At 35.7% G+C, this 22153-nt stretch overlaps 2 protein-coding genes across 2 annotated transcripts; both read right to left on the reverse strand.

Moving 5' to 3' along the window:
- Positions 1-109: 109 nt before the first annotated feature.
- On the reverse strand, positions 110-13629 carry LOC142504790 (putative uncharacterized protein YDL057W). The gene is given in 9 exon segments (XM_075617597.1): positions 110-440; positions 443-573; positions 938-1031; positions 2397-2561; positions 3708-3829; positions 10960-11042; positions 11923-12041; positions 13355-13421; positions 13542-13629. Coding segments are annotated over 7 exon segments (777 nt in total). The 5' UTR covers positions 12037-12041; positions 13355-13421; positions 13542-13629; the 3' UTR covers positions 110-372.
- Positions 13630-14960: 1331 nt separating this feature from the next.
- LOC142505528 (nucleosome assembly protein 1;2-like) lies at positions 14961-18560 on the reverse strand. The gene is made up of 12 exons (XM_075618550.1): positions 18400-18560; positions 18259-18302; positions 18012-18107; positions 17395-17487; positions 17231-17315; positions 17089-17150; positions 16800-16984; positions 16511-16688; positions 16388-16431; positions 15583-15781; positions 15453-15470; positions 14961-15366 (listed from the first exon to the last, which is right to left on the reverse strand). Exons 1-12 carry the CDS (start codon positions 18446-18448, stop codon positions 15298-15300), a joined length of 1122 nt encoding a protein of 373 aa, XP_075474665.1. The 5' UTR covers positions 18449-18560; the 3' UTR covers positions 14961-15297.
- Positions 18561-22153: the final 3593 nt, after the last annotated feature.

The raw sequence follows: 22153 nt of genomic DNA on the forward strand, positions 1-22153 counted from the left end.
CAACATTATCGTACAAAATAAATTACGTCCAACACGGTATATTTTATTCTCGTCTATTAAATTCTTGATATCTGGAACATACTGGGTTTACATAAGAAAAAAATGACACTGAAGAAAATATCCACCTTCTATCATTCACCGCATATCAGACAAGATAGATTGTTGAAGAATGATGGATGGGCACTGAATGTCATTTGACTTAATAAACAATACTGTTTGATCACACCAACCAAGTTTTACCAATCTTCTCTCTTAAGAGAGGAGAGGGGTTCCGGATGAGCCCAATTGTCAAATTTTCAAGAACCACGAGCTCGTTATCGGAAGATAAATTTGTAAAAATACTGCATACTTCAAAGTAAACATTTCAGTCTCCTATTCGGAGACTTCTTCAGCCTGCTGCATGCATTCCTTTATGAAAGGCAAAACGGCTGAAGATAATTATCTTGATGTGAAGTGTATCCATGATTGGCCCCATCTACAATTTGCAACTGGTGGTTCGGTATGATCTTGGCGAACTCCAGAGCATCTTCAACTGGAATAATTTCATCAACTGATCCATGGACTGTCAATACCCTATAAACGCATTTCGAAAAGTAGACAAGTTCCCGTGCATTATTTTCAAGATTTATGGCCAAGCACTTGGAAGCCAACAATGTAGTATGACGTGATCACCAGAATCTCGTTGAATTATGCAGATGCAAACCCATGATGACAAACCAGTGGTTAATTTTTTCGTCTTATGATAAAAAATTCACGACCTGACTGTGGAAACAATATTTTCGCTCATTCCAGAATACGTGACAAATTGCGGAGGATGAATTAGAAATTTTAGAAAGAGGTAATAATGGGTAAAATCTAAAGGTGGCTAACTTTTTTCCAGTTGAATGTGCTACGACCAAACGAGCATATCATCAGAAAAAATCGGCATCATCATTACCTGCATCCCTTGTCAATCGAAAGACATGCTTCATGCATGTTTGTATTTAATCGATCCATCAAACTTTCCTTGGTGACTTGATAATCTACTTCTCCTATGAAAAGAAATGAGTGAGGTAACTTTGTCAGTCAAAAGCCCATGTGTGCTACAAATAATATTATCAAGCCATTCTCATTTCTCAATGAAACTCTTACAGATGTACATATCTCAAATTGAGGAAAAGCAATGAAATAAAGTACAGTGCTCATAACCAACAGAGATAGTTCAGTACTCCATGATAGAAGTGTTTAGAAACCGAACCAAACGCTTGAACCAAACCAAACCGTATGGTTTGGATAGGTTTTTAATCAATCACAGTTTGAATTGATTTATAATCAACTAAACCGAAAATTTGGTTTATTTCAAATTTTAGGTTAGATAAATATAAACCGTACCAAACTAATCCAAATCAATTACATAAATAAATTTTGTTAATTTAGTGCTATTTTCTTGGATATGGAAATATTTTATTTGTTTTTAAATTGTATTATATTATCAATGAGCTCTGAAACAATCTAATACATTAATAACTTATTTATTGCATATTTTAACCCAAATAAACATGTCCACATCTCTAAAAATTAAGATTTTTTATAAGTTGCAAAATTCTGAAACCTGCATAAGTATTCTAATTAACTGTATTTTACTTATAATCAATTTTTAATTAATTGTATCTCAACTTCTATCAAGTATCAATTTTTTTTTCTTCTGAATTACAATATCATATGTATTAATTCAATATGAAGCTCAAAACTTAAAATTAATCTTCCAAACCAGTCCATACCAAACCAAACCGAAATTTATGATATAGTTTGGTATGGATATAAAAAACCCATGGTTTGGTTTGGTTTAAAATTTTGTAAAACTAATATAATATGGTTTCATTGGTTGGGTTCGAATCTTTATCTAAACCGAACCAAACCGTGAACACCCCTACTGCATGACAATATACTTCTCTGACTGGTAAAATGTTGCAAAAGAAACAAATTACTGTTTACTAATACACAGCAGAAGTGGAAACCACAACGAATCCCTCAGATGAAAGGCATTCATTTTTTTTTACCTTTTTTCAGATTTCTGTTGCCTCTCATCAAACGGGTTATTAGACTTGTGCAAAAGAGAACTATCAAACTCAGGAAAGCTATCCTTCAGGTTTAAACAGTAGGTTTTGAAATTCTTCTTCTTTCCTTTTTTTTTTCTGGTGGTTTTGGAATTCTGAAGTAATTGAAATTGGAACTAAATATATTAAAAGAAAAAAATGAAGGCTCATAAATTTTACGTCATTATGAAATGTCTAAATTTTTATTAGCGACATCTCCTAAAGCACAAATGATGCTTGAGTGTAGGGTCACAATATTCAACATCAAGTTTGGAAAAAACAAGCAGGAGTCATCACCTAAAAAAGTGTGTGATTGATTACCTGTTCCCGTTTTAATATCAATATAACCTTCCTTGTTGAGTCTTTCTAAAAAATTTTTACCCAGCCGTTCTTCAAGGCCTCTCTTGAGATCATAACGACCAGAGACATTCACGACAGCAGGAATGTCATGATATTTAGATGCATACAGGAGGACAACATTCCCACCTGCAACATGTGATAACAAAAAATGCAAGGAGAATCAACAGATCGAATTTTGAAGCCTTAGCACAATTGAGTGTTAAAAGAAGGATTGTGGGACAAATTATATGCCATAATCACAAAGCAAAACACTACAAGTGAGAGGAACAATAGATCCAGTTTTAGCATGGATTTTTTCTTATAAGGTTCTGTTGTTTTAGAAGGAAAGGGGTATTTTTCACTCTTAGGAAACACATAATCATCCACCGCTCCACTAAAGTTGTAGTTTGAAAATTTAAAGAAAGACCAAACTAACCATGAAACAAAAAAAGAGCGAAGACAAACAAAACTCAATTTGAAAGCATTTCCTTCGGACTAAAATAAAATAGGCCTAAATGTCCATATTGTAGCAAACTTATAGCCCTCGACCATATTACTACCTTGCATGAATTTCCAGTTAGCTAAATTGAAGGACATTCCAGCTAATAAAAAATTACTCGAGAAAAATATAAATGGAAACAAGACAAATTCAAGAATGCTTTTCTCTAGACTCAACGAGTAAGTTCGAGAATCCCCCTCTCTGAAGTATATAAGCCGCCGAGTCAGACTATGATGTCGCCTGTCAGATAATCCAAATGAATCATTTGATACAAGCTTGTCAAACAAATAATCAGTAATAGCTAGATACACTTAGTTGTGCATTTCATTATATGTACACATATTAACGTGTCTATTGAAAAACAACAACACGCATAAAGACTTGGTTCTAGTTTTTTTGGATTTGGTAACAAAAGGTAGGGGTACTTGGAGTAAAGAAAAGAACCAGAAGAAAAGTATGAAACATTTGTAGGTAAGTAATGCATGTCTGTGTGTGGGTCTGAGATTTTGAAAAGGGAAGGATGTATTGTATGGCAAACCAGGTAGAAGGAAACATTTGTACCATGGAAATTGTAGAAATTGTCAAATCATGGAAAATCGTAAGCTTATGAGAATGAACATGACAAAAAATCATTTGAGAGAAGCAGGTGCCGGGTGTCTAGCAATGATGGTATCGCAGGTCAAATAAAATGAGAGAGAGGTCTCAGGCTCAGCTGGTATTTCCACTCACTTGGTATTTCCAACAGGTAATGGAAACATACAAGATACTCAGTTTTGGATACAAGTTGATACGACCTTTACTGTGCCCAAGAACCACAACTGCAGCACGTTTTATACTTTTGAAGTATTCAGTAACAGCTCTCAGGTCTTCAGCTTCACTTAAGTAGTTGCCAAAATGAAATGAACCTTCGCTTTCCCTGCAAATAGGATAAAAGCGTACAACCAAGTAAATCAGCAGAATGTTACTCAAGCATTAAAAATTAAACAAATTTTAGATGTTTATGAGGCAGAGGAAAAATGTAGCATAGTATTAAGATGAGTTGGATATGAAAGAAGGAACTAGTTCTCGATCTGCAACAACATTTATAAAAAAAATTAACTCGGGTATATCAGGTTATTTGCTCCCGCCATCTTATTGTCACTCACCATACCAAATATGATGGAACGTAATACATTTGGCTTAAACCTATCAGGAAACTTTTGTGCCGACCACGGTCATGGGAGGCAAAAATTAAAGCTAACTGAAGTAAAAGATGGAATACTCATAGGTTGGGAAGTGCAGAAAGTTTTATTCCATTGAATAATAAACAGGTGCTAGATACAGGTTTATATAGATCAACCTAAGAGTCTTATCACGAAAAGAAATTCCACTAACAACCTATCAGATAACTCTTTTTAAATACAAACACAATTATCCAAATCCGCCAATTATCTGGATTATATGTTATTAATATCTAACATTCCCCCTCAAGTTAGGGTCATATATGTTGATCATGCCCAACTTAGAATTCATGTCTTCAAAGTTTGGCCGGTGAAGAGAATATCCGTGATTTGCAGCAAGTGAGAAGGGATGTAGTTGAGATCAATGACTTTCTTCTCAATCTTCTCATTTATAAAGAGTAGGTTTATCACAATGTGATTTGTTCGATCGTGGTGAACTTGATTCTTGGCTATACTCATAGCTGCTTGATTCTCACACATCATTTTAAAGGGATGACCATCTTCAAGTTTCAATTCAGTGAGTAGTATGTTCAGCCACATTCCCTCATAGGCCATGTGCTAAAGCTCTGTATTCTGTTTCCACGATGCTGCGTGCCGCTATAGACTGCTTCTTACTCTCCAAGTTACTAAGTTCCCCCACACAAATGTGCAATATCCTAAAGTTGATCGCCTATCAGTAAGCGATCCAACCCAATCAGCATCATTATACACTTCGAAGTTTTTGACTGAGGACTTTTGAAGCATAATCATTTATTGGGTTTCTTTTGAGATATCTCAATACTAGGTATATTGCATTCATGTGGTCCTCTGTCGAGCGATTCATGACACTCACAGAAAATCCAATATTCAGTCGTGTGTGCGAGAGAGAGATTAATTTGCCAACTAATATTTGATATCTCCCTTTGTCAAACAGTGGACAGTCATTCCCAGATGTGAGTATCACATTAGCATCCACAAGAGTGTCAACTGGCTTCCTCCCCAAAATTTCAATTTCCAAGAGGTCTAACATGTATTTTCTTTGAGACAACGACCAATCCAAGTTTGCAACAAGTGATAAACGAACTCGGATGGTATTGAGACTGGCAATATGAGCAAATGTTTCTTGGTAATCGATCCAATATGATTGTGTGCATCCTTTTGCTACCAGTCGAGCTTTAAATTTTTCTATGCTACCTTCAACTTTGTGTTTCACTGAGAAAATCCATTTACATCCAACTATTTTCATACCCAGAAAATGTGACATCCATAGAGGTGTAAATTTTTTTTTTGTAACTAGGGAGTAACATTTGTACCCTATTTGATTTGGTGAATACCCAAGGAAAAGTCATTTGATCGCCCGAGGATCGAGTTTACCATGATCATGTAAGTGCATAAAAGTTGAGCAACCAAAAATTTTCAAGGGAATATTGTGAATTAGGTGTGTGGAAGGAAAGGAATCCCGAAGTGTCTGGATAGGGCCTTTGTAATGGAGGACACAAGATGATTTGTTGATAAGATATGTAAAGAACAGTGATCTGGCCACTTCAAGTAAGTGAGGATTCTTTAGCTCAGAAACCCCATTTTGTTGGGGGTATAGACACATGAGATTTGGTGGACTATAACTTGGTTTTGGAGGTAGGTTCCTAGAGTGGAAATGAAGTAATCTCGGGATCTGTCAGTTTTCAAGATATTAATAAAGGTCGACAATTGGGTTTGGATCATGACATTGAATCATTTGAAAAGCATAGATGTCACATATTTGTCCTCAATCAAGAAGACCCAAGAGACACGAGTATGATCGTCAATAAAACGTAAGAACTAGCGAGAATATTAAAGACCCTGGATGTCACTATGGATTAGTGAAAAAAGATGGTATGGCTTATATGTTTGTGGTGAGAAAGTAGCACGTGTATGTTTCGACAATTGGCACACATCACAACGAATAAACCTGAAATTTTTATTACAAACAAAGGGACAATTTTTCAAGATATAGAAAGTTTGGTTGCCCTAATCGAAATTGCCATGACAAAACATCATTATTCTCAATTGAATAAGTTAAAGAATCAAAAAACAAAGCTCAAGTGTTGCTCAAGTTTAGAGGGGAGGAAACTGACGACAATTTGAGAAGATACACCGCGTCCCAAAATTCAGTATTGTCAATCTTCTTCCCCGATGCCAAGTCGTGAAAAACACCAGAATCATTCGTATAATGAGTGATGCACTTAAGATCCCGAGTCAAACAGCTTACTGACAAAAATTACAATCAAGGTTGAGGACAAACAAAATAGAATGTAAAGAACAATTTCTTGATATAGGAATTGTTCCTAAACCCAACACTTTAGAGCACGACCCATTTACAATTTTTAAGGAGGAGCCGAGGAGGCCTAGTACGGGCGATACTCTTGGAAGAATTTCATATTCCCCGTATATGCACTGATGCACCGGAATCAATGATCCAAAAATCAGATAACATGTGCTGCGTTAATAAAGCTGTAGAAATGATACCTTATTTGGAGCTGTCTGATTGAAAAGTTTGAGCAGCATCTCAATTTGTTCCTTAGAGAATGGTTGCTGGTCAATTGAAGTACCCTCCAAAAGTCTGCAGTAACAGAATTGGCACGTCTCTCCCAGGTTGGCTTCCAGTTAACAGGCTTGCCATGAATCCTCCAACAAGTCTCCAAGTGTGTTTGGTTTCTTGCAATTGTCACACCAAGGTCGGCCATTCCGCATATTGTTGGAAGCAATGAATTGGGAATTAGGCCCAAGAAATTGGGAGGAAGAGTCGATAGTGGAGGACGCATGGGGAGGGACGCGATGAGAGGCCAAAGCCAACATTAGTTTCTGTTATGAGCACGGGTAAAAGATCGGGTTATGAGCAGGTGAAGGGGTTGATCGTTTAACTCTGAAATTTGTTTATGGCTTTTTCTACCTTGTCTACCTATTTTTTTGGATGTTCGAGACTTGTTTGAGAGAATCTCGCAATCTCAATATTAGCTATATTTTTTTTGAGAAAAACTGAATGTTTTTTTCTTTTCATCAGCAGTCATTTAAATACAACATAAGCATTAAATTGGCATCCAAGAAATCTCCCATTATTCCCATATCTAGGCTCGAGATCCTAGCACTCACCAAAGGGAAGTAAATAAAATTCAACAAATCCAATTCTTTATTTTATAAACTTCCCATGAGTAAATATTTGATATAGCACATCCCTGATTGTTGCTGCTCGATTCTTGTTTGAGTTGGGCTGGGCCCCATGGATTGAGTCCGTGACATCTGCTCCCCCTTGGAAATCATGGTTGTCCTCAAACACGAAAGAGGGAAAGTGAGCTGTGAGCATGGCACCATCCTCCCAAGAAGCTTCTGCAGGTGACAGGCCCTCCCAATGCACTAAGACCTCAAATTAGTCTTGGTTCATGCGTTTGTCCAGTACTCCCATTGGTGAAGGATGAAATGCTTCCGCGGGGGGGTGGGGAATTCTGGGTTGGAGAAGGAACCTCTCTTAAACTTCTTTAATTATGAGACATGAAAAATTGGGTAGGACCTGGAGTTCTCTGGAAAGTGTAGCTTGTAAGCCACTTGCCTTACTTTGGCGAACACCTTAAATGGACCGCACTAGCGAGGGGAAAGCTTTGCATTGCCTCTAGGATGCTAAGCTTTGCTGTCGATAGGTCGAAAGCTTGAGAAGTACCATATCCCCTTTCTTGAACTCCACTTCCCTGTGTTTCTTGTCATAATGCAGTTTCATAACATTTTAAGCTTGTAGCAAGTGATCACGAGCTTGACGTAAAAGTTGGTCACAATGTTGCAGTTCGTGATCCACGGCCTTCAGACGTGCCTGGCCAGGGAGATAAGACAGAAGGCTTGATGGTTGGCGACCATAAATGATCTCAAAAAGATTGGCCTTAAGAGCTGTGTGAAAGCTTGTGTTATAGCAAAATTCAGCCCAAGCTAGCCATTCAAACCATTTCTTCGGTTGATCACTTGTAAAGCACCTCAAGTACATTTCTTGAATGCGCTTTATCGCCTCGCTTTGTCCGTCGGATTGGGGTTTCCAGAAGGTGTTGTAGCTATGTAGGGGGTGCCTCATCTAGTATAGTTGCTGAGAGGTTTCGGTGTGACGGAACGTAGGATGAGTCTCCGTGCCAAGTAACTAGCATGCCCTCCCTTACAAACTACATCTGCATTTTGTCATAATCCCACGTGATACTTCCTCGGGAGCGGACAATTTACTCCCATGACAGCGCCAAATTCTCCTAGTGTGAGGACGTAAAAATCAACATGGAAGATATGCTTCTCCAGTTGGATCGAAACAGCCAAACACATTCTCGAACATGGTAGATGCTTCCCATTTGCGACCTTCACAGATATGTCTCCTCGTTGCGATATTTCAAGGTTCAATTGTGAGACCAACTTGGAGTTTAAGAAACAGCGAGTACCGCCGGAATCAATAAGGAGATGGAGAGACATCGAATGGATGTATCCTATTATTTGTATAGTTTGGGCGTTACTGATTGCCGTAATGACGTGAAGAGAGATGTCTGGATCGTCTGGGTTAATCTTGTCAACTTCATATTCTGGGTCGCTGTTCTCGACCACTTCTAGGTGAAACAATCGTTTGCAACGATGTCCTGGAACGAAGAGTTCATCAGAGTTAAAGCACAACCCTCTTGAGCGTCATTCCTCCATCTCTGATCCGCTCAATTGCCTTGTGATCGATGAGCCTGTTTATTGGGATGGTATGTCTTTTTGGATAATTGGGCTCTTGTCGTAGGCTTCATGTGCGTCTTTCAAACAAACGGGCCAGGTCCATAACAGTTGTTAAATCTTTTGAGTGGTGAATGTTTACCTCAATCGCAATGTATTCTTGTAGGCCGCTAATGAAAATTTCCATTTATTGCTCGCTCGTGAGGAAGCTTGTGCTGGAAGTTGCTCAAATCGATGTCGGTATTCTCCTACCGTTCCTATTTGTTGCAATTTCGATAGTTCTCTCAATTTGTTGGTGCGAATCGGTGGCCCAAACCTCACGTGGCAGTACCTGTGCGAAAAACTCTAACGTAAGATCGGGTCGAGCTCGCTCAAGTTCTAAGAACCACCGTTGAGCGTCTCTTTCAAGATGAAAAGACACGCGAGCCCCACGGCTTGTCTTTGGGCGTGCGTTGATGGCAGAAAAAATGTTCACATCGGATTATCCAACTAATGGGATTGGTTGAACCATCATAGGTCGGGAAATCCATCCTCGAATATTTGGGTATGAATTGATTCGAGTTACCAGCTCATTTGATTTGCGTTGATCTCTTGTGCGTTAATCAGATCCTCCGCTGCTATCCTCACCGTCCTAGCTAGTTTTTGACACTTGAGCAGCCAATTCTTCAAGCTTTTTGTGCAGATCTTGTTGTGTGCGTTCTTGTTCATCTTGTTTGCGTGCTTGGTCTTCTCTTTCGGATTGAACAGGTTGAAGAAGGTCGTTAGTTGTTGTTGGATAACTTGGATTGCTTGCAAATCACCCATAACTACCGGCTCTGATACCAACTGGTTATGAGCACAAATAAAGGATCATGTTATGGACAGGTGAAGGGGTTGATCGTTTAACTCTGAGATTTGTTTCTGAGATTTGTTTATGGTTTTTTCTACCTTGTCTACCTATTTTTTTGGATGTTCGAGGCTCGTTTGAGATAACCTCGCGATCTCAATATTAGCTATATTTTTTGAGAAAAACAAAATGTCATATTCCTTTCATCAACAGCCATTTAAATACAAGATAAGCATTAAATTGGCATCCAATAAATATGCTCATTATTCCCCTATCTAGGCTCGAGATCCTAGCATTTATTAAAGAAAAGTAAATAAATTCAATCAATCCAATTCCTTATTTTCTAAACTTCCCATGAGTAAACCTTTGATATAGCACATCCTTGATTTTTGCTGCTCGATTCTTGTTTGAGTTGAGCTGGGCCCCATGGATTGAGTCCCTGACAGTTTCTTTCTGCTCTCATCATGGTGTACTTCAGATAACGCCTCGCGCAAGCTTGAGGTCCATTAAGAACTTAAACACTCGTTTCTTTTCAACAATAATCTCGTAAGTTTTTCATCATCTGGGAATTTCCACTCGAACACTTCAAACAAATCTAATTGCTGCAGGAGCAAGTGAGTGAGGTGAAGTAATGGGTGACTGGTGCATCCCCTTGTTTTAAGTCATGAAGGGTGCTTTCCATCTCAAATAACTCGACAATGTCATTGCAGGAGTAGGTGTCTCGGGCAGCCTCCCAGATCTCTTTCGTTGTGGGATAGAGCAGAAAATTTTCTCCAATATCGGGGGGCCATGGAGTTAATGAGCCAGGGCACGACCATGTTGTTTTCGGCCTTCGAAATTTTAAATCTGGCATCATCCTTTGCAGGGCAGTGACTAGCACCTGATAATATGTCACCCTTGCCCTTCCCGCATATAAACATCGTCACATATTGGGACCGTTGAAGATAATTTTGGCCATTCAATTTATGGCTGGTGATTGGAATGGGTGTATTATCAGAGATAACCAGCGTGCCATTTGAAGGCGAGGAGGAATCATCGGATGCAAATGCCATACGACCGTATTATACCATGGACCTTTCAAAGGCTCTGATACCATTAAGTAAAAGATATAATACTAACAACCTATTAGACAACTCTTTTTAAATACTAACACCGTTATCCTAATCAACCAAATATCTTAATAATATTTGCTATTAATATCCAACAATAACAATGTGCATCAATCATATTGTTTCAATTAAGGTCGAAATCATAATTTCATAAGAAATCATTTTACAAAAAATATAGCTAGCACCCCATGATTGGAGACCTTACCCGTTTCCAGAAAAATCAAAGCGAAAAGCACTGATTCCATTGTTTTCTAAAACTTGAGCAAGGTTGACCATGGTGTCGTACTCCTGCAAATATTAAACTAAGTTAGATGTAACCTCACATCAACTACCACCATGGTTGTTAACAAACTGCGGAAAAAATTATCTATCGATTTACCCAACCATAGGAGCCAAATTCTATGAGTAGGACAACAAAATAACTGCATGCGGCTTAGAAAAGTAAAGCCATATGTCCATGATTATATCGTAGCTCATGTGGTTGATCGATATCATTACTGCTGAAAATTCTACATATTTTTCCAAGAAAAAAGACAAATATACCGTTTTAAGGTGGATGAATAATGTTATGGTTTAATTAGACTAAATTAGGATCATTCTAATTGTGTTAAAATGTCAATTGGGCAAATACGACAATAATGACTAGGGTGGATATCTCGTATCCGAAAACTAGCAGTTCGCCCTGTTAGTCCTCCAGGAATTTTAGAATATATTTACTTATATCTACAGGTATCTTATGATCGTATCCTACAGACATGATTGTATCTTTGTCATTTGCACATCCAACAAGCATATAAAGTATATTAAGAAGAATTCAACAATATAAACTCGAAATTTTAACTCTGTGAGACACTGGTACAGAGACAGTTTTTAATAGATTATTAGGTTTCCTAAGATATAGTACATAGTGTGCAGGGGTAAAGAGAAGCATAAAATAATGAAATCAAAGGCAACAGAGAACATAATATGAAGAGCAAGAAGTCTGCAAAAAATAGAAAGTAGAAACAATAATAAAAATGATAAATGTCTTCAAGAAGTTTTCCTTCAATAATCTGCAGTCTAAAACACGAGATTCATCAATTACCGATGAACAATCTCACTGTCATTAATCAGAGTGGGAAGAAACATTGTATTGCAAAAAATAACAAAATCAAAGCATCCTTCCAACCTTTGAGGATCGAAAACCATGGCACAAAACCACAACTTTTGGTGATCCGGTCTCATGCAAAACACCAAAAAGTTTTTCGCCACGCTTGTTTGATATTGTAATTTTCTGCTGCATAGCAACTGAAATATAAATTCCACTGATCAGTGATATGTCAAGAGTCAAGAATTCATATGATCTTTCGGGTATGATGGTGAAGACAGAGGAGGTATATCTTCTATTCCAAAACCCGCATACAGTAACTTTGAGATATCATTAAAGAAAACCCACAGTGCAAGTCCACTTCTCAATAACCTTGGATAAGTTTTTAATGGAAAGAGAGAGAGCTTCAAAGAACAAACTTTTCTAAATATTTAACAGCTAAAAGAACATAAAGAAAAAAGAAAATGAGACTGTAAGGTATTTTTGGCTCCATGAACCTTCGTAACCTAAGGCAACACAATTCTTTCTCGTTACAAGTCTTTTAAGTGATATAGATTGAGTGCAGGTTGAATTTCAAGTAATCGCAGTCAATCTTAGGATGCGATATACTGTGTCCGCTCATTTCTCATCAATATTCTCAACCATCCACCAGCACTATTTGGTTTCACACAGAATAACTTGCTTAAACCACAACATTATATCAAGCATAAGGATATCCAGTGGCGGGGTTCGTACAAGATAAACATCGATCACTTAGTGGCAATTGAAGGTTGCAGTCATAAATTGTCATAGCTTTCATGCCTTCATAAACATGCCATCCCCGCACCCACCAAATACCAACAAGAGTAGAGACCCTTTTCAACTCAACTCGAGATAAATACTTCCTACTTTGGCAAGAACGGACTTAAACATTTCATTCATGTTTCTCTACAAAAGAGAGAAATAAAATAATTGCTTGATTTAGGACATAGCTATTATTTAACAAGGAGATCGAGTCCATATTATTTGGAGTATCATTCCACAGAATTCCGCAATTTATTCATTGGCTTGGCTTTTCAGATCAACTAACTTGACACTTGCAAGTAACTTAGACAATAATATCTATACAAGATCAAAACCATTAGTTGCCAACAAAGTTAGGTACAGATCATGCTGAAAAATGACACTTCTTAGTGGCTTAGTCCTCTTGCTGCGGCAGATTACGGAATAAAACTCATTGGTCCAATTTGCATCTCATTTTTGCTACACACACACCCATGATTTTTTAAGCAAGCAAATATTGTCCATGACTGAAATTATTATGAACATGTATATTTGTGTAGTAGGGGATATTGCAAAAAGTGGAGCTGGTGCAGACGATTTCACTCCTCAGATTACAATAGCAAAGTAATAAAAATTAATTACAAAGAATACCAACACCCAAATAAACATCGGTGCTAAAAAATCAATCTTTCAACAAAAACAACCCTTTTTCTAACACAAACCAAAACAAAGATTTAGAGGACTTTTTCACCTGGGTTTTCAGCAACAATGGTGCTTCTTTTGAATTGGATCTTGAGGTTGTCGGAAGACAAGTTGACCTGTGGAAATATGAATCTTTGGCTAGCCAAATTTGAGAGCCCGTTATTCAAAATAATTAGCATATTTATGGGGAATCTAGAATATAATCATCTAAAAAATTGACTCGAAAGCATATTTACGTAGTGTGTTGGAATACGGAACCTGGCGTCACCACCCAAGAAGCAGTGGGGAAGGAGAAAAACAATGACGGTAACAAATTTGGTCTGCTGAATCTTTGGTAAAAAAATAGAAATAAAATGAGAAAATGTACGCAAAAATTCGAAAAATATTTATACGTAAATATTTATAAAAATATAGAAAATATAAAGGTTGAAAATGTTTAAGTTTGTGCTTGGGTTGAATAGTGATATTATATAGATATTGGATTCATTGAAATAATTGGATCTGATATAGAATAATAATCCATAAATAATTAATGATCGAGACACGCTCAAATGATATAAAGAACTTTCCGCATGTAATTCGAGACTGGTTAAAGCAAGGGAGTAAGTCTCTTATTAGACGGTCTCACAAATCTTTACATGTGAGACGGATCAACCTACCGATATTCACAATAAAAAGTTATACTCTTAACATAAAAAGTAATATTTTTTCGTGGATGATCCAAATAAGAGATCCGTCTCACAAAATACGACCCGTGAGACCGTATCACACAAATTTTTGTCAAAGCAAGGCTACTAACCATATCTACCACAATGTAGCACATTTGAATTGCAAATAACTTCAGCTGATTAGATGTTAATATAAAGGTAGTATCTTCGCACTACATTTAAATATTCAATTTTAATTTTGTTATTACAGATCTCATATGTACAAATCAATTTTAAACATTTGGATTTAGCATTAGGGTAGTATCCTTGTGATAGCATGAACTTTACCGTACTGATATCTCTCGTATTTCTCAATAAAATTGGACAATGGCCACTAGTATGAAAATGGGCAAGTTTTCCAACATCATACATTGTAAAAAATCAAAATGTTTTTTACACAATGGAACGTGGGGGATGGTATTCGATTCACTCTTCTTCTGTTATGTGCTGCTTCGGACAATTATTTAAAATTTCGTATTTTTAGTAATTTCTCTCTTCAAAATCCCGAGGACCCGAGCTTATCTCGATGAATAGGTAGGTCTTTTGTGAGACGATCTCACGAATCTTTATCTGTGAGACGGGTCAACTATACCGATATTCAAAATAAAAAATAATACTCTTAACATAAAAAGTAATATTTTTTCATGGATGACTCTTATACAAAATACAACCCGTGAAACCGTCTCACACAAGTTTTTACCTATCTCTATAACCACCACCCACGAGATCATATGCTTTATCCATTCTACCGTGTGTTTACCGAAATCATATGTTAGAAGTTGTTCGTTGTCTTAAAAAAAGAAAGAAATCAACAAACATAAAGGGGTGAGTAATTTTCAAATTTTAAAACACCAACTTAAGGGTAAAACTTGTGAAAAGGTTTTTTTAAAGAAAAATATTTAAATTGCGCATTTCATCTAATTTTTTTCTTTATTTAGTTAAGATTGATTTAGAAAGACAAACAATGTAATCATTGAAATTCAAAAAGAACCCTCAACCATCATTAATACAAAATTATAAGAGCGCTATGCTTGTCTCCATGCAACAAGCAGTTGGCAAGCCACAAGACAACTCCACTACTTCAACATTACCTCACAGAACAATAATCCCAAAAAAAGCGAACAAAAAAGAAATAATCTTCAGCTGATCCGAAGAAAAATGAGGAATAGACTCTCAAGGCTGCTCGCAAGGGCGTAAATCTATGGTGATTTGTAACAGCCTCTGGCATGATCGAACACAAACAAAGCCACAACAATATGGAATTCTGATAGACACAATTCAACAGCTATTGCTGCTTGCATTCGGGAGGCCTTTCACCTTGCTGTGCATGGATAGCAGGCGCCCTTCCGCTCTTCTGTAAGTTATCAGATAAACGAATTATCAGGATTTATTTGCGGCACATTAAAAAGAATAAAAAATTTGAGAAGTAAAGAATCACACCTTGCGTGATGCTGGTGACTGTAAATTGGAAACAAATAGAACAAAAGGATCAATCAGTCAAATACTAGGTTCTGAATGGAATAAATTTTACCAAATGACACTAAGATTACAAGAAGAAATGTTATATGACCTTCTTCCGGGTCTTCTTTTCATCTTCTTCCTCTTCTTCGTCTTCTTCATCGTCATCTTCTTCGTCTTCTTCGTCTTCCTCGTCTTCATCTCCATCAAGATCATCGTCTTCTTCCTCGATATCATCATACTCGTCCTGAGCAGCCTCGCCAGTGAACCATGATACTGCATGAGGAATAATTTTGTCTCTAATAGTCGACCTACACAAAATCAGTCCACATTTTAAAGAGAGACTTATTTTAAAGGAGATACAAATAATAATTTAACGAGACAAGTCACAAGTGTGCCTAAAGAATAATAATAAAAAGAAACTAGGCAGGAACAACGTGATATGGCTACAGATATAAAAAAGTAACCCAAAATTTCCATTTTCATATCAAAATTAAAAAGTTTCCCCCACCATATGAAATTCAGGCGATAAAAACACTGTACACCCTAAGAACCACTAATCCGGAGAAACAAGGGAGAATAAGAGGGAATGGCATTAAATATCTCTTAGAAGGTTCCCCTTTCGTCGATATCTGTGCTTTAAAAACATTTGAGTTTCGTTAAAAGAATTAGATCTTGAATTTCCATATTTTAATGAAAATTTATTTACCTATAAAACTTAATAGAAGTTCTAACCACAAAATTAGCTAAAATAAAGACAGCAAAGCCCCGATCTTAAACCATTAGAGTTCCAACCACAAAACAATTTCCTACAATAGTTATTTAATTCAACATTTTTCTGATCTACACACAGAGAGCTCAGCTTACTAAAAGGAACCCGGTGAAAAAGATTCAAATGGATACCCATGTAAACTCACCCAATGTCGTAATCTTGTTCCATCAAATTTTGGAGTTCTTCAGCCTGTCAAAAGCACACGGAATATTAAAGAAATAAATTCACTCGATAAGCAATCTCCGGAAATAAATCACCTAATTCTTACAGCATCTTCATCAATGTCTTCATCCTCCTCGGGGACTTGTGGTGGACTAAAGAAGTTGAAGAAACTTTCACACTGTTCAGTTTTAGTAATAGGCTTGGCATTTTTTGACCCTTTCTTAGGCTTCTTTTTCAGAATCTTTTGTGTCAAACATTTTCCAGGATACCATTCTATCTCCGTCCTACAAAGTATCATATTTTTTAAAAAAAATATTGAATAGGAGTTTCAATAACTGTTTAAAACATCCCTGTAGGACAGGACTGCACATCGGTGATGGAACAGAAATGATTACCCGATTGCTTTCTCCAAAATAGGTTCATCTTCATCAATCATGTGATAAGTCTTAGTTAGAAGGGAGTTCTTGAAGAATGGATTAGTATCAAAATAAAATTCAAGCTTGAACCCTTTGGGATTATCCACTCTGGACCACTTTATATCTTTGAGAAATTTTAGGGCTCCTTCATCACGCTCAGATATCTGGCACCGATATCAACACAAATAACAAAATTAGAAAAAGACAAAAAGTTAAGTAAAAACTGCCTAAAATACAGAGAGATCAGTAATTTTCTGAAACAACTAACCTCCTCAGAAAGCACTTCATTATTCTTCATTGCAATCAGCCAGAAATCAGGAACTCCTTTTTCTGGATTATTTGTAAAAGTTTTCAGAAAGATAAAGGATTCCCTCTTTAATATGAAATTCTAAATTGACATCAAAACAGACCTTCGCCCTCATTGTCCACCTGTTTTGTTGGCTCTGCATCGGTTGTAGCACCTCCAACTTCAACACCATTCACAATTTCGTATCTCTGCAAACATCTAATATTATTAATAATGAAATCAATAAAACAAAGATAAATGCACTCTGAAATGCACAATTTTTCACACCTTGACATAGAGAGGCTGATACAGCTTTTGATATTTAGCTTCAAGTGCTGCTCTTTCCTCTGAAAAATTTGCCTCTAAATCATCATGTTGAACCTGAAAACACAAGATAACAATAGCATTAAACCCAAAAAGAAAGGGTTTTAACATCCACATCAGTAAGAAGACTGAATAAACTAAGATACTTTGGCGCATATCGATAAGATACACAGTGAGAATATATTATTGAATCACAAATTTCACATATTTGGTCGTATCTCAAATTTGACCAATCCATGGAAGAACAAAGTTTGTGAAGGGGAAAAGAATAGCTGCATAGACTTACATTCAATATAGTGGATGATGACTTCTTTAGTAGAATTTGACTAATCCATGGAAGAACAAAGTTTGTGAAGAGTTCAAGTCTTATACGAGTATATAGCATAAATAAGGGCTGGTATTAACACATTTACGAAGTGAAACTGACATTCGAATAGATTAATCTAATACGGACATAATTCTAATATAGTTTAACTGAACAGACTTCTTCCCTAAAAATCAACTTTTTTAACATGAAACTGCAGCCAAAAAAAAATCCAATCTCAGGCTAACATAAAATGCAACTGCAGACAGAGGCAAACCTGAATTTCCTTTAGCACGTCCACACGTTTCTTGACAGCGGGGGAAAGATTCTCAAGAACATCTGAGTGCTTACCAGCAAGATCCTGAAGTTTGTTCTGCGAATTTAAAAGAATAATAATAATAACAGCACTGCACAGTCCAACATTTACATATGAACCCACCAACTAGAACCGGGAGAAGAAAAAATGAAAAAGGGTCAAGAATTTGAGCGGCAAAAGTAAAAAAACAACTGAAAGAAACAGTAACCTTGAGAACATTAACAAGGTCATCCCTGCCCTCCGCATTCAAAGCTACAAAAACAAGAAAGCATCCAATTCATTAAAACCAAACGAAACGCGCAACCAATCAACAAAAAACCGAAACTAGGGTTCCACTGAGGTGAATTACCGGCATCGAGATCGGAAACGTTGAAGGCGTCCTTCTTGTTGTTGCTCATTTTCTACCAAAACCCCAAATCAGAGAAAGTAAAACCACAGAGATAGGGTTACAGAGGAGGGAGGGTTGGAGGAAAGGAGAATGGTGATAACACACTCGGAAAACAAACAAATAAATAAAAACCTAGCACGTATGCTATTTATACGTGCAAGCTAAGGCCATGTTTGGATCTTTTCTATTCTCCGATACATTTTACATTGGGCTTTAATTTATCCGAGTTTCATGGGCTTTTTGCGATTATTTGTGTGATGTCACCCTATATACATAAATTGTTTTTCTGCAAATTTATTCTATGGACTTTTTTCAAGAACTACTATGAGTGGAATTTCTGTTTCAGCTCATATATTTGATTTAAATTGGAACAACTTTGTATATTTATGTGTTTAAATTATGGAATTTCGAAATCTGTGTATATATATGAAGCAACGAAAAAATATGAATTAATGGTAGAAGTATATATTCTGAATGTACCTGATTCTAATTATTATTTATTCATATCTTACCTATCAGACGATTAAAATATTAGAAAACTGATATCACAGTTCACTATTAAAATTCATAATTGGTTAGTGCATAAATTTGGTACCTTAATATTTGATTCTTTTATATATCTATTTAAACATGTAAATATTCAATATTTGTGTTTGAAAAATTATTTTACATATTTGGAGGATTATTCTCCTCTTTATCAAGTGATTAAACATGGCAATGGGGTAGGGTGAGGTGAGGTGTGGTGGGGCTGGGATATTTTTCATGTCCACGCTAAGTAGGTCTTTGTGAGACAGTCTCACGATATCTATGAGACGGGTAAACCCTACCGATATTCACAATAAAAATTAATACATTTAGTATAAAAATTAATATTTTTCCACGGATGACCCAAATAAAAAATATGTCTCACAAAATACGACCCGTGAGACCGTCTCACACAATTATTTGTCATCCACGCCTTGATCCTCATTTTTTCTAATCGGATATTCCTCATTTAATCCCCGTGGGATTAAGTTGCCTTCGAGCCCTCTATCCAGTTCTATCATATTGGCCTAAAAATTTTCATCCCGACTACGTAGACATTAAATCTTCACTCTAGTTCTTATTGTCGCTTCAAATAATCTAAAAACGACAAAGAAGTAGGCAGAATTTGTCATCATCATCCTTGGCTTGACATGAATTAAACCATTATCATCATCACCTCTTCAAATAATGGATGAATCATTAAAAAAAAAAAAAGAGTCCTCAATCACTTAAAGAATATAGATACAATCATCAAATTACATATATGAATATTAATAACAATACAAATTTTTCTAATTCATAGTTTTAATAAACAAAAAGATGAAACCACGTAATTATCATAAATCATAAAAGAGATTTAAATATTATGAATTTGAGTTTTTTTTCTTTTTGTTAATTATTAGGAAAATTCAGTGTTATTAGCAGTAGTAATGATATTATTATTAGACATATCGAGAAGGGTTCGAAGATGATATAATATTCTCATATCTGTTCTCGATTTTCTTCGAGGATTTGAAAAATCTACAAACATGTCTCATTTCAGGTTTTCTTCGTGTGAAAACTGTCATCCCCACAAGTGATCCCTTGCCAAAACACAACTCTCTTAAAAAAATGAAGAAAAATAACAAACCCAATTTATGGAGTTGGTGAAAGAAATTCGTTGGCTGTTGTTATTTTAGCTTTAGTTTTTATTTCATTGTGTTTGTGTGACATGTAGTAAATTTATGTTATTCCTTTAAAGTTGTAAAGGCAACAGTTTATAAATTCAACTATCAAAAATTCCATATCATAATATTTAAATAAAACCGAAAAATTCATTTGGAAATTTAGATAGTTGGATTTATATTAATTCTATAATTTATTCAATATGCCTCATAAACACATATTTTGTACTTATATTTATATGACAAATTATTCTGCATATCATATTCCAAATCTTACCAACCACTTGATTTTCTCTATCATATCATAACATTTTTTATTAATAATTGGGTTACCGGGTACCTAATCTTAGCGAGTTATAATCCAATATTTTTTCTTCTACCCGATAAGAAATACATGAGCCAACAAAATCCAACAACACGCACCTTTCAATGGCGGAGCTAAGATAGTATTTTAGTATAGACAACAATATTATATATAATATTAAAAATGTCAATGAGGCAGGTATGACTAGACCCAAGACCGGCTCTATGAAGAAAACTTTGACTCATTACCCGTCCCACACTGAATACGAACCGAGGTCAGTTAGACCCGTGAGTCCTGAATTTTTTTAAATGAAAACAGTAATTTTCTTCTCACGTGACTGAATTATAAAACAAACAAGCATCTAAATAGAACACAATAGAAAACTAATTCATGTCTATAACCATATTTAATAATGACAAACAAAGTATCTTCACGACATAATGAATTTCATTTAAAAAAAAAGATTTATTAACTCTCCAAAAATAAGTCATATCAGAACTTAAACAGATCAATATAAAATCAGCGAGTAGGCAATTTTTCAATTACACACTCTTCATGATCATCTTCCTCTTCATCAAGAATGCTGAGACATGTTGGTAAACTACTTGAAGAATTATCTACAAAATTAAAGAAATAAAATACAATGAAAAAATAAAACTGTAAAAATATGTAATTTAAAAAGAGAAAGTACAATAACAAAATTAAAATAAAAGTACAATAACAAAATAAAATTGTTATTTACTTACCTTCCACTTCACCACACAACCATCTTCGCGAGCACATCAATGCCTCCAAAGTCGTTGGATTAAGCCTACGGCATTGAGGACCAACTATTCTTCAATTATTGCTAAAAGCGGAGTCAGATACAATAGTTGACGCATGAATAGCTAAAATATCATTTGCCATTTTCCGTAAATTTGGTTATTTGATCACATTCGTCTTCCACCAACTAAGAATATCAAAATATTGAGTTCATGGCAAGACAATTTCTTCCAAATACATATCCAACTCAGTTAGAGATTTTGACGCAGCTTGGTTTGAACTTGAAGCAACAAATTTATCATACATATCTAAAATATCACTATAAGATGCATTGATATTAGAAATACATGAAGTCCCAGAAATCCCTGAACCACCACTATTTCCCAATAATTTTGTTGCCCTGGATTGGTAATCAACCAACAAATCACGATAATTGTGTTGAACTTCATCAACTTTAGATTGTTATTTTTCACCATAAATTAGGGGAAAATAAAATTCAACAAGCTTCATCTTATATCTAGGATCCAGCAGCAAACCCCATAATAATATGACAAGTATCTCAATATTTTTCATATTTTTCCAACATCTTTTTGTCATACCTTGAATAATTGGATTTGGACTCTTCAACCACTCATCTAACTTTAATTTGATATTACATATATTTGGAAAGTAAAAATTAGTTGTGGAGTAAAATGTTTCAGAAAACATCTCTGTCACTTGATAAAAAGTTTTTAGTTTTTCACATATATCAATTGTATTCACCCAATACTCATCAGTTGGCACATTTTTGTAGTATCTCTCTAGATATTTAACTCAGTAGTTTCTAACATCAAATAAGTTGAATTACAACGAGTTTAACAATCAAGAGTTAATTTTTTACTACATTCAATGTGCAACTAACGAGCAACATCCTCTAAATTTTATATTATAGCAGGTGAAGCAGTCCAAAATATAACAATAT

Source organism: Primulina tabacum, chromosome 10 (genome assembly GCF_025594145.1).
Source record: "Primulina tabacum isolate GXHZ01 chromosome 10, ASM2559414v2, whole genome shotgun sequence".
Lineage (NCBI taxonomy): Eukaryota > Viridiplantae > Streptophyta > Magnoliopsida > Lamiales > Gesneriaceae > Primulina > Primulina tabacum.